General features: G+C 41.8%; 1 protein-coding gene across 2 annotated transcripts in view; it reads right to left on the bottom strand.

Annotated features, from left to right (window-relative positions):
- ADCY2 (adenylate cyclase 2) overlaps positions 1–14129 on the bottom strand; it is a 433285-nt gene that overhangs the window by 211952 nt on the left and 207204 nt on the right. For both annotated transcript variants that reach the window (XM_082380318.1, XM_082380317.1), the window contains exon 4: positions 7100–7249. In XM_082380318.1, the coding sequence (XP_082236444.1) occupies positions 7100–7249 (150 nt within the window). The remainder of the gene's footprint in view (positions 1–7099; positions 7250–14129) is intronic.

Raw genomic sequence — 14129 nt, 5'->3', positions numbered from 1 at the left:
GGGTAGTATAGTCATTTTCACAATGTTGATTCTTCCAGTCCAAGAACATGGTATATCTCTCCATCTATTTGTATCATCTTTAATTTCTTTCATCAGTGTCTTATAATTTTCCACATACAGGTCTTTTGTCTCCTTAGGTAGGTTTATTCCTAGATATTTTATTCTTTTTGTTGCAATGGTGAATGGGAGTGTTTTCTTAATTTCACTTAAAGATTTTTCATCATTAGTGTATAGGAATGCAAGAGATTTCTGTGCATTAATTTTGTATCCTGCTACTTTACCAAGTTCATTGATTAGCTCTAGTAGTTTTCCAGTAGCATCTTTAGGATTCTCTATGTATAGTATCATGTCATCTGCAAACAGTGACAGCTTTACTTCTTCTTTCTGATTTGTATTCCTTTCATTTCTTTTTCTTCTCTGATTGCTGTGGCTAAAACTTCCAAAACTATGTTGAATAATAGTGGTGAGAGTGGGCAACCTTGTCTTGTTCCTGATCTTAGTGGAAATGGTTTCAGTTTTTCACCATTGAGGACGATGTTGGCTGTGGGTTTGTCATATATGGTCTTTATTATGTTGAGGAAAGTTCCCTGTATGTCTACTTTCTGGAGGGTTTTTATCATAAATGGGTGTTGATCATTAGAGAAATGCAAATCAAAACTACAATGAGATATCACCTCACACCAGTCAGAATGGCCGTCATCAAAATATCTACGAACAATAAATGCTGGAGAGTGTGTGCAGAAAAGGGAACCCTCTTGCACTGTTGGTGGGAATGTAAATTGATACAGTCACTATGGAGAACAGTATGGAGGCTCCTTAAAAAACTAAAAATAGAACTACCATACGACCCAGCAATTCCACTACTGGCCATATAACCTGAGAGAACCATAATTCAAAAAGAGTCATGTACCAAAATGTTCATTGCAGCTCTGTTTACAATAGCCAGGACATGGAAGCAACCTAAGTGTCCATCAACAGATGAATGGATAAAGAAGATGTGGCACATATATACAATGGAATATTACTCAGCCATAAAAAGGAATGAAACTGAGTTATTTGTAGTGAGGTAGATGGACCTAGAGACTGTCATACAGAGTGAAGTAAGTCAGAAAGAGAAAAACAAATACCGTATGCTAACAGATATATATGGAATCTAAAAAGAAAAAAAAAAAGTTGGTCAGAAGAACCTAGGGGCAAGACAGGAATAAAGATGCAGACCTACTAGAGAATGGACTTGAGGATACGGGGAGGGGGAAGGGTAAGCTGGGACAAAGTGAGACAGTGGCATGGACATATATACACTACCAAACTTAAAATAGATAGCTAGAGGGAAGCAGTCGCATAGCATAGGGAGATCAGCTCGGTGCTTTGTGACCACCTAGAGGGGTGGGATAGGGAGGGTGGGAGGGAGGGAGATGCAAGAGGCAAGAGATATGGGGACATATGTATATGTATAACTGATTCACTTTGTTATAAAGCAGAAACTCACACACCATTGTAAAGCAATTATACTCCAATAAAGATGTTAAAAAAAAAAAAAAACACGCATTGCTGTGAGATGCTTCACCCTGGACTCCATGTACCAACTCAGATGCAGACAGACAACTGGGGGAAATGCAGAGTCATGCCGTGTGAGCAGCAATGCCCATTCTGCTCGTGAAAAGTAGACTTCCGAACGTGGTGAGATGGGACTGGTAAGAGTGTTGGCAAGACTCCCCATCTGTTCTAGCAGACAAAGCAGAACATTTCTCTGTTCAATCTGTTTGCTTCAAGGAAGAAGGGAACTTATTATGGAGGGCACTCAGGAGATGGCATAGCCGGCATCGATCACTACCCGCCCCCCTCGCCCCGCCTCAGCACGGTCAATGGCTTGGCCAGGGTGGCAGCTGATTTCTGTTGCTTAAGTTAGTGCATTAAGTCATGAGAGTTCAGTGCAATACCAGCTACTGATTACTTTCTTAACAGGATACCATTCTGGATGCTGGAAAGACTGTTTCTTAAATGTGGCAAGAGATCAAGTAGAAGAACTTCCATCAGAGGAAAAGAAGTTAGGAAATTTGACCGAGGTCACACTGAAAGATGACGTACATAACCAGGATTCAGCTCAGGTGGCCTCCAGGGTCCACTACAGAATGGAAATCAAGCCACAGACAGATTCAACACTGCGGCTTCTTGAGGAAATGATCTTTCACGTAACTTCCTAACATTCTCATGGACAATATGTTCTTAAGGGCAATGCATTACCTAAGGATAAGCCAGGTAAATGTTTGCTATTGTCTTATGCTTTCTTATGTATCTAGTAATAGTAATAACACAGTTAACTAAAAAAAGTCCTTTATGGCTGGGAAAAATCTCTATCCTCAGAGATTACTTCAAACAACCTAGGCAGAACCAATATGAGAGGCAGAAATAACAACACTTACTAGCTGAGTGATCTTGGACAAGTAACTTGACAATTACTTTGTTTGTTTTAAGTGGGAAAAAGGACTTAAGTCATAGAGTTGATAAGTAAGTTAAGAAGACAGGGTAGTAGGCTGAATAATGAACCTGCAAAGATGACCCTGTCCTAATCCCTGGAACCTGTATGTTACCTTACATGGCACACCCAGAACTCTGCAGATGTAATTAAATTAAGGACCTCGAGATGGGGAGATTTTCCTGGATTATCCTTATGGGAGGCAGGAGGGTTAGTGAGAGAGAAGGAAGAAGATGCAAGGGCAGAATCAGAGATTAGACAGGAGGGTTGGAGAGACAGAGAGATTGGAAAATTCTATGCTGCTGAATTTGAGGACGGAAGAAGGGGCTAGGACCCAAGGAATGCAGGCAGGCTCTAGAAGCTTGAAAAGGGAACTAAACAGATTCTCCCCTCAAAGCCTCCAGAAGGAGCCCACCCTGCCAATACCCTGACCAAACTCACGAGACTGATTTTGGACTTCTGGTCTCCAGAACTGTACAATACTGAATTTGTTCTGTTTTAAGCCACTGCATTTGTGGTCATCTGCTACAACAGCAACAGGAAACTGATACAACAGTATATGTAAAAGAAGTAAATAGACAACCTGGCACGTTATGAGGACCCAAAGAAATGTCAGTTCCTTCTTTCTCTTTTTCCCTCATGAAAAGGGACCAAATTTTAGCATCCCAAATCTACAGCAACTCCATCTACACTTTACCTCGCATCATAAATGATTTATGCAATACATTAGGTAGTGCCCTAATATTACCTGCTATCATATTAGGATAAAGATGGGTACATTTATTATCTACCCAACCATGGACACAAAAGGACCACTTACTTGCTCCATTGAAATCTGAAGAGAAGAAACACACTTTTGCCCGAGAGACTGGAAGCCTACTGGTTCACTAACGGCTCCCATGGTGGGCTACAGATCCAGGAATAACATGGGGTCCACACCTCACTTGACTAGTATTCTCCACTGAAACACATACTGTGTCATATTCAATCCACAGGATGGCTCCAGAGGAAGGCAGACCATATAAAGATTCTTTGAATTACATTACTTTCAAACAAAGACAACATACAAATTGAAGAGTGTTTATTTTCTTTCTATAAAAAAAGCAAATCCAGTTTGCAGTCCTACAGAGGCAACATTTATTTCAACTGCCCAGGCAGTTAAGAGAGAGGGTTCCTGTTTTGCTCTGAATCCAGCTCTCATCAATTCTTGAGAGTCTATTACACACTCCAGGGAGAAACACCTGCTTGATAAAGAGCCTCTATGGCACTGACATGGTGCACAAGAAATGGCTTTTACTGCGCGATGTGAAACTTAAGACAAAAGTCAAAACTCACCACTTTCAGGCCCCAAAGGTGGCCTCAAGGCTAATGCGATGCGTTCGTTTTCCCAGTTAGTAAAAAAAAAAATACGATTTTTAGTGTTTATCCATGAGGGCACTTTTAGGGCAAGAATACAACTCTGAGAAAATCTCTGCTAACATTTTTCATTCCCTTCTCTCTCCAAATCTTATAGCACAAATACTACTTTATTCAAACATGATTTTTAATCTTAAGAAATTCATCTCATTTGCATCTAGGAAAAATAGCACAAAATTTGAAGAAAAGAAAGTACAGAGTTGAGCAATTTTGAAAAGATTTCAGAATCCCTAGCCACTTCCCAGTAATATCAACTATTTGTAGACTCCAGGGCGGTTGCAGAAGGGAGAGCTTCTTGGGCTCACAGGACATTTGCGTTCCTCCCCAAGGATTAAGGACGGCAGGGGGCTGAAGCTGTGAAAGAGGCCCAGTAACTATGCAAGATGGCAGCCCTCAGTCTCTGGGAGTGTCAACTCACTCTGCAGCAACTGCAGATATAACATTAAAATGGATGGTATAGATTTTATCCAAACGGCGGCTGAAACAAATCATCTTGTAGCTGCTCAGCACACACCCCTACTCTGAATGAAGCCCTTTGAAGGACACTATTGTTTGTCCTAGTGACTGTGGATAAAGCAAAAATGGTTTGTGGTATATTCAGTATCTTGTAATAACCTACAGTGGAAAAGAATCTGAAAAAGTATATACATATATATATCTGAATCACTTTGCTGTACACCTGAAACACCTATATATATAGATATATAGAGATATGGATATATAGAGAACATGCATAGAATATATATAACATATATAACATACATATAACATATATAGGTATCTATATAGGTATATGTAAATATAGCTATAAATATCTGAACCACTTTTCTGTACATCAGAAACTAACACAACATTGTAAATCAACTATACTTCAATATTTTTTTTTAAAAACTGGTTTGTGGTAACGGGTGGAGAGGAAGGGGCAGGTGGCATCCTTGGACCTTAATTTGGTCTGTGGCCACACCAGGCCTTATGGTCTCTGAGACTGCTCCTCTGTATGAAGGATACCTAGCTTGCCACTGGCCAATTTTTATTTGTTTCCTTAAATCTGTACGATCACGCCTTACTGATTTTATTAACTATGGAAATTTTTCATTCCCATTTAATTACACGCTGGTCTGAAAAAAAAAACTATAAACATTTATTCTATTCTAGAAACATATTTTCCAAAATCCTAACAAGAAAACTACTACATTCCGGGACCAAGACCCTGAGAGCTGACTCTCAAGTTTGGCAGCAAAATACACGTGTGGTGTCCAATTATATTTTATTAAACATCTTTAGTATAAGTTTTTTGTCTTCAAAGTGTCCCTTTTCTCTTTCCTTATTTGAAAAAGGATCATTGGCTCCTTTTCGTAAAACTTGTAAGTAGACGCCCTTATAATACCTCCCACAATGGTCCCATAAAGTCTGTAGCACGAGGTATGCCTCACTGGTCTGGTTCTGGAGACACGTAAGGTCAAAGCATGGCCCTTCTTGACCACTTGGATGACACCTGGTCCTGGCTGCTCAAGGTCTCTTCAGGGAAGGAAGCAGTGCAGACCAGGTCAGCAGTCTGACTTACTGCTCTGTCAAGTCCGTACTATAAACATTAGGTTATATAAACCCTCGACTTGGAATTTCAGTTCTTCCTAACCTTGGTGCAAGTGATGGAAAAGAAAGTTAAATATGACTGACACGACCAACCTGATCCACTCACTGCTGTTTGAAAAAGGATACCATCTCTCCCAAAACATTTGAACTCTGTAGAGGGAACAATCGTGAACACTAAGTGCTGTGTGTTTAATCTATGGAATTTTCTAGAACCCAAATTTGAACTATTACTGAACGTGGATAAATGTACAGTATATGAAGATATACCAGTTAACAAACCCATGTCAACAACTGTCTATTTCTCTTAATGTGGAATACATAGTTTGATATACATAGGGACCAAAGAATTAAACATTAATAACTGAATACTTTTGCTACACATGTTGTAACACAAAATGCTTTTTTAAAAACAAACTGGGAGATTTTTCTAATACCAGTGAGAAAGCAATATTTACAGCCACACCCCAGTACCTAGAATCATGCCTGCCACAAACTAGATGCTCAGTCAATATTTGCTGAACGAAGAAACAGACCTCCCTGTTTTCAAAAAGGAATCCAATTACTATTCATCGGTCCATACACAAATAAAAGTCTAGTGTCAATATTTAAAGGATTTTTTTTGCTCTCACCACCATAATATATTTTGATGAAATTATATAAAATGGACTAACTCAATACAACTTAACAAATAGTAATAACACATCTTCTATGTGCCAAATACTGACGAATGTGCTCAGAGAGGGGTTCACAGAGAGTCATGCCAACCATCACCTTTATAGATGGAAACTGGGTTCCAGCGGAAATACACAAACCCAGGTTAAAAAAAACACAACAAAACTATTCATACGGATATTCCACCATGACCTGAAGTTAAGCATGTCAAGTTCAGGACCCCTTCCTGCTTTCCCCTCCAAAGCATATCTGCTTCACCGGCTCGCCACCATCCCGGATGAGACCACATGGATCCTAGATGGCTTTGCTTCCCACCTCTCCTACTATGTCCACTTGCTATTTTTGCAGTGCTTCATCAGAGCCTATGTATTTCCCTGATGCATGTTTCCACGCTTCACCGTAGGACAGCCCTCGACACTGTAACAACTAGTTCCCTACCAGACCTTCCTTCCCAACTCCAATCACCTCCCTCAAGGATGAGCTCAATCACCCCATCCCTCTTCATCATTTCGTCCCATCCCACCACAGGCGGAAAACAGGCCCTATACGAAGTGCTACTGATGACACAGGCAGACTTCAGGTGGGGCACACTGTTGCCACAGAGAAATACGCTTTAACCCAAAATGAGTGTCTTAATAAAGTGTCACTGTAATAATAATCATTATCATTATTATTTGGATGGTGGTTGATGTGACTGTCAGCACGTGGGTGATCCTGGGGTTGCTGGGTCTGAGTCTGAAGATGCCATCTCTGCTTGTTGGTTCACGATTCAATCTACCCAGCACACCGCCTGAGGCTGGGCGGGCAGGGCAATCAGATAGCTGCTCTGGTTTCCTTCTGATGCCCGCGAGTGGACGAACTGCACACTCGACATTAGCAGTGACAACATCATTTCAACAGCGTCTCAAATAACGTGGACATAAGATTGAACATGCATTTTACCTGCTGACGCTTTTCAAATTCCAGCTTGATCCGGGACTTGATGCAGTTGCAAGTGTCCTGATACGTTTGCTGCAGAGCGAGTTCCATGAGGTGCTTATGGTACGCCCCGGCCAGGTTCCCGCAGATGAAGATGATCACGTTGGCCAGGATCTGAGGATACAAAGAGCCACTCAATAGGGCGACCGTTTATCATTCGAGAACAGAACAAACAACACAATGCACGTGAGCAGCAGTCTTCAAAGAGATGACTTTGCCTGAGGTTAATTTTATTTCTGTTCCCGAACTAACATTTTTATTTACTTAACAGAAAAGGATTCCATCCCCTTCTTGGATCCGTGCCCTCTGACAGGTCACTTTGCTGTCCCTCCCTTGTCTCTGGGCTCAGCCATGTGATTCGCTACAGCTAATGCAATGTGGGTGTGAGTAATCGAGTGCCAGATCCAGCCCAGGTTTAGAAGGCCTGGTGTGTTTTGGGTGACACTCTTGTGTCTCATCAGGAAAAGACTAGCCCACTGGTCCCGGGAAGGTGAGAAACTCATGGAACAGAGACACGCAGCCAACCCGTAGTCCACTATCGTGGCCACTGAGATTTCATGGTTGTCATACAGCATTACTGTGATACTAGATGATACAGGCTGCCCTCACATCGAACCTGTATTCACTGAGCCTGGAGAAGTTATATTCCCCGTTACTTACTGTTTATATAGGAATATAGGAACCTTTCAAACCATATAACTTGTTGCTCTATTCATGATAAAAACCATTCATGCTCACAAAAATTTGTGGTGGGAGGGAAGAAAAAAATATATAAAGAAAAACTACAAAGAACCTATAATTGCCCAGCCCACGAAGAATTCGGTGCCATATTTTCTTTTGTCAAGACCGTTACCTTGTTCCAAAGGAACCAAGTTCATTCTGAATGCAGTGTTTTGCTTTGCTTTTTTAATTTAACATTTAATCTGATTTTTTTCAGATCATAAAAATTCTGTAGAAACAGGATTTTGAATGTTTAGATAATATTCAGTTCTATGACTATATCATGACTTAGTTATGTCTATACTATCTTTATTAATATTCTTTATTTATTAATAAAGAATACTTTATTACTTAATTAATATTCTTTATTAATATTCTTTGCATTTGCTTTACGCTACAGTGGTCAACCTTGTGTCTAAAGCTTTGGCCTCATATTTAATCATCTCTCAGGCTCAATTAGTAAAATACACTGAGTTGAAAGCCTTGAATATTTTAAAGTTCTTGATACATATGGCAAAATTGCTCCGTGTAAATGTTCCATTGATATTCTCACCACCAGTGTATGACCATGGTCTTTTCAAGACCCGCTATTAACACAGAGCAAGTGGTAATAATAAATAAAACTGACGATCACGTGTTCAGGGCTAGATCTGAGCAGGTCTGGCAGGGCACGCACGGTCACACCTGCAGAAAATGTCCCTCCGCCCTCACCCGCCTCCACATGACCTCTCCTCTCACCAAACGGGCACTCAACCCTTCAACAACAAAGGCAGAGCATCTGTGTCCAAAAGCTCCGTGCTCCTTGCTAAGGGTCTCCCACTGACACAGGTCAGCTTAACACATCAGTCAACTGACGCGGGGGGCATGCACGCCAGGACTCAAGCGTTCTTGGGGGAATTTTTATTCCTAAGCCTTCAAGGTTCCCATGACAGGACTTCGCAGAGAATCATGCCGTCCTCCCTCTGCACGGTGTAGTACTCCCGATGATTAAAATATTAGCTCTGTGTATTGCTGAGTGTGTGCGCGCGCGCGCGCGTGTGTGTGACATGCATCTGTGTGTGATTTGTGTATGATACATGCATGATATGTGTGTACATAATATGCATGTAAGATTTCTGTGATGTGTATGGGGTGTGTGATTTGTATATGTGATATATCCATGTGACACACGTGTCTCTCTGACTCATGCACGATGTATGTATGTGGTACGCCTGTGCACCTGGCATGTGTCATGTGAATGCTATGTGTAACGGAAGTGCGCATGTCGTATGTAACTTATATATGGGATAAACGTGTGGTTTGGGGTAGTGTGTGTGATGTGTGTACGTCATGTGCACACGTGACACGTGCATGTGCTGTGTGTGTGCCTCGGCACAGAGCAGGAGAGCAGTGTGCCAGCCTTCGGTGTTGCTCCCAAGCATTTCTAGCTGCACAGGCTCTGTTCCTTCCCACTGCCGTCCTTTCCCACATCACCCCCGTGGACGTCAGTCCTTCGAGGATGTGGGACAGCTCGCGAACTTCCTGGCTTCCTGCCTGAGCACAGGTCATTTCAGAGCCGGGCCCAGGGGTGCACTGTTAACTTAGTCCTGTCATACTTTGCTTCTGCAAAATGACCATCTGCTTCGCTAAAGATTCTTCAGACCTTGACTTTGCTGGGTTTGCTTTGAAGAACAGTGACCCAAAGAATGCAGGAACCAGAAGCGCCAACACAAAACCAGACTGCCCGGAATTAGAAAGCCCCAACTCTTTCCTTATTAGGTGCAGCTGAAATAATAATAAAAATAACTGTGATTACCTACGAGAGCTTCTTCTTTTTCTCCTTAAAAATGCCTTCAAACAAAGACGCAAACATTTTAGGAACACAGTTCCTCCAAAATAACAACCAAATGTAAGCAAGGGAACTGAATGAAGCCGTCCCCTGTCCCCTGGCCTCCCTCAGCAGGGAGTACGAAAGGGGCATCTCTATTACAACACTGTCTGCCTGACCCAGTGCCCTGGCAACTTTGCAATGTCATGGGACTGAAGGAAAAGCCTTCTTTCGCTTTACTCGTTCATCCATTCAGCCATTCGGTCAATGGATGCCGCATTGCTTCAAGCAACATGCAATTCGGACCCTCCCTGGCTATAGATAATTAGAAAGAATGCATTTATGGATTTTTATTTGGATATGCAAAGGAAATGCTTAAGAAGTAAACAGCTAAGAGTTTTAATGCCAAGTAGTTCTGGCCTTTCTCTTCTGGTGGAAAATGTAATCAAATTACAAGCATTTTTCTGATCCCTGCTTTCATGCTAAAATACCACATTCTAAGGTTAATAGAATTAGTCCTGGTATTTTAATCACTACACACATTTACATATGTGATTGATGTCCTAAAGCATTTTTCCGTCAAAAGGGCGCATTCATATAATGACTCTTTGAAACCTAGGGCACAAGGAAGTGATGCGGTTAAGGTTTTCTTTTCAAAAATAATATCACAGCATTTTATTTCCTAGAAGACTGTTTAACAAAACACACAATAAAAAAATCCTATTTTCACAATGTTGGATTTATTTTATAACATCATACTGTCTTGATGTTTTCTTTTATCTCGTTGCTTCGTTTAGCTACTCTCACATCTGTCAGAAAATAGGAGAAGAAACTTAGCTTCCCAAGAGATGTCTTGGAAGAAAATAAATTGTTTAAGGTAATAACAGCAGCCAAGGTTCACCATGAAGTTTCAAATCAGGCCTTGAGATCAAGCTTGACCCACGATCCAGAATCTGTGCAAACCGGACTCTGCCCAGTTGTCGCAGAGGTCTGGTTGTCTCCACCACTTTCCACTTCCCCATCTTCACTTGATGTGAGGGTGGGAAGATTGGTCAACACTTGTCAGTGATTCTCAGGAGATGCAAAAATAATCAGTCCTGTGCTGGTGGGAAGGCCGGTACCCACCAGCAAACTCTGATTCTGCTTCTTTCACAGCCATCCCCTTGCCTTTCCAAACACACCTTGTTTCATCCTTGCAAGAGTGCAGAAAGTAAAACAGCCAGGAAGATGGACATTTTTGTTATTTCATTTTATAGGCAAAGAAACAAAGGTCTACAAAATTAAGAGACTGGAGGGCAGGGCTCTACCAGGCTCTCAGGATTACCCCGTACCAACCCACATGGCCCTGATTCACATGGGCCAGGGCAGATTGGTCCAGCAGAATCCAACCCTCTACTTGGGTGTGGGGAAAGTATTTCTGAAGGATTTCTAAAGACACATGTGTAAGCTTTGAAGCAGCTAACATCATTTTCCTTTACAAAGCATTTGTATTTGATGCTATAAAGCGCCTTCATCGTTTAAAGTTCTTTTAAGTGGCTGCAGTTTGGAGACCACACGTCCATGGAGCATTTAACTATGATGCTGGTACATCGACGTACATTCAGAGCAAAGTCACAGGAAGTGAGGCTGTTCCTAACTGGATCATGTGACCAAGGGCAAATGACCCGAGCAGGGTTATTTCCCCCGGGAAAAGGACATTTAAGGATGTGAGCTCACTGTCTTCAAACATTTGAGAAATTATCACGAGGATTAGGTGACCACTCAGGTCCTCTGTGACTCTTTCAAAGAGTTTTACAATTGTTCAATACTCCCATTCTTAATCTTAGGTTAGGGGCTGCCAACTGCAATGCCCACAGAGGTCAGCAGGCAGCACACATGCCAGCTGAGGGTGGGGTGAGGCTGCTGGTACCAGATGAAACCCTGTCACTCAATACCATGGTTTCCCTGTGAGCCCACTGCACAGGGCTGGAGGAGAAAGGAGAGTACCGCATTTAAACCAGGTCCTCAGCTTAAAACAAAGCAGATCATAAATATGCAAAAACACCAATTATAAGTCAAAGGAAAATAAAAGGGATTATAAGAACTTGATGAACCGAGCTGCAAATGAATATTCAGCAAGCTCACTGCATCTCATAAGCATCAAATTTGGCTTAAATAAAACAATGCTCTTGCTTGGGAGAGAAAATGATCAGGTAGAATTCTCCTTAGCTGAGCTCTCAAACATGGCTACAGAGAATCTCCATGCCATCTCCTCAGCACTTCCTGCAAACCCCAAAGAAGTAAATTTGCTATATGCCCTGGCCTCAGGATTTCTGTTTTTTATCAGTCTTTTAGTGTAGACCAGAAACACTGTGCTTTGGCTATAACATCTAATGGTCCTCAGGTCACATGTTGGAATCTTCTTCTAATTGAAAATCCCTCCAGATGAGGAGTGGAGTCAGAAAATACTATGGGCTGAATGTCATGTCCTTCCCAGATGCATATACTGAAGCCTTAACTCCCAATATGATGGTTTTAGTGGTGGGACCCTTGGGAGATAATTAGGTTTAGATGAGGTCATGAAGGTCCGGTCCCCATGATGAAATTAGCATCCTTATAAGGAAAGGAAGAGAATCTCTCTCTCTCTCTCTCTCTGTCTCTCTGTGTCTGTCTGTCTGTCTCTCTTTCTCTCTCCGCCATGTGAGAAGGGGTGTCTGCCAGGAAGTGGGCCCTCACCAGAACAGAATCATCAGCACCTTGATCTTAGACTTCCCAGCCTCCAGGGATGCGAGAAATAAGTATCTCCTGTTTGCACCACCCAGCCTGCAGTGTTTTGTTATGGCAGCGTGAGCTAAGACAGAAAGTTATGAAGAAAATTGAAAAACCAACCACCTCAACAATGGGTGTTATTAGCGTTTTGGTTGGTTAGACTGGAATTGAAAATTGGGAGTCAAATGCAATTTGATTTCCTATGGAAATGGCCGCTAGAAATAGTACTGTTGGTTGTGATTATTATTTTCATTATTCTCTTTTATATTAGAGCTGTTATTATTAGGTCTTTTTGAATAGCATACATTATGCTATTTTTCCAGCTATATTTGGGCTAAAGGGCTAAAGAATCTTACACTTAGGGTTCAAGTTCAGTATCACAGCTAGATAAAATTTCAGGGAGGAGTTTGAGAGTCATTTGCTTCTCTCAGGAGTGTTCCACCAGCTCATTGCAGGCCAGTGGGAAGAGATGGGCCTGGAAGACACCAGCTCATTACAGGCCAGTGGGAAGAGATGGGCCTAGAAGATACTCAAGATCTTGATAGAAAGTTCCTCTCACAAATTAAGTCATTGAGAACACATCTTCCCTAGAAGGGAAAGTTGGCTTCCCCCTGCAGAAACCCAGACTTGTACTTCTCAGCTCAGGGACTGCAAAATTGAAACTGATGGGGAGAAAGCTGGCTTGATTAATAGTTTAGAATAACAAAAAGGAGACAAAACATAGAGTTTCCAATATTCAGAACTCAGTGGAAGAAGAATGCACAAGCCTCCCTCCACCGAGATCCACAGGTCACTCTGCTTTCCACAGAGGAGTGCACCGTCACACGTTTGTTCTCTCATCCAGGCTCTCTCTGATTTCAAGCACGTGGAAGAATCTTAGCTTTCAGGGTTTAGCTCCTCTCCACCACGGGAGACAGAAGAGCAAACAAATAAGCTGTATGGAAAGGAGGGAGCTGCTAACTCCAGAACTCATAGCCCACTTCTCCTGTAGCCAAAAGGGGACCAGTCATTTCCTTTTTGTTGTTAACTTACTCTGCAGGCCATTTCTGTAAAACAACACTAGCAGACATTCTTCTCCCCACTCTCTTTGTTTCACAGAGCTCCAAGCCCAATTGGGAGTTTACCTGTGATTACAAAGGACTTTTATTAGAGTTAGTCTCCATCTGGTCCAAACTGTCTCCTGCCCTCCTGCTGGCACAGTGACGTCTGAATGATTACATCTGACATTCTGTCAACCAATCGATGATTAACTGAACTTTACATCTTTACTAGTAGCCAACAGAAGCCACAGTCTCCTTGGTCTTTGTGCGTCCAGATAGTTGAATGAAAGTTAAGTATTCCAAAGAGGTTCCACTCTTTCAGAAACCCAGGGGACGAAGTGGTCCTGGATTGTCCAATGGGCTTAATAAATGCTGGTTTCTGGGTCTTCCTGAACCTTCTCTCCCATATATAATGACATATGCGCAATAGGAGAACACTTCTAAGTGCTGTGTCTCGGTGCGTTGCAAAAACTTTAGAAACGTATAATTATATACTAATTAAAACTCAAATTTTATTCACCTTGAATCAGCTCACCTAAGGATCTGCACTAAGCAATACAAAATTTGCCTAATTCTGGTGGTTTCAGTGGACTTACAAGTGAAAAAAAAAGATATTTGAGCACACTTTAGACTTTAGACAGATAATCTCTCTAATTAATCTGGATCAATGAAATTTAGC

Source organism: Balaenoptera borealis (assembly GCF_965194805.1).
Source record: "Balaenoptera borealis genome assembly, chromosome: 2".
Lineage (NCBI taxonomy): Eukaryota > Metazoa > Chordata > Mammalia > Artiodactyla > Balaenopteridae > Balaenoptera > Balaenoptera borealis.
The sequence above is the reverse complement of the archived record's forward strand: the minus strand, read 5'-3'. Positions and strand labels throughout refer to the sequence as shown.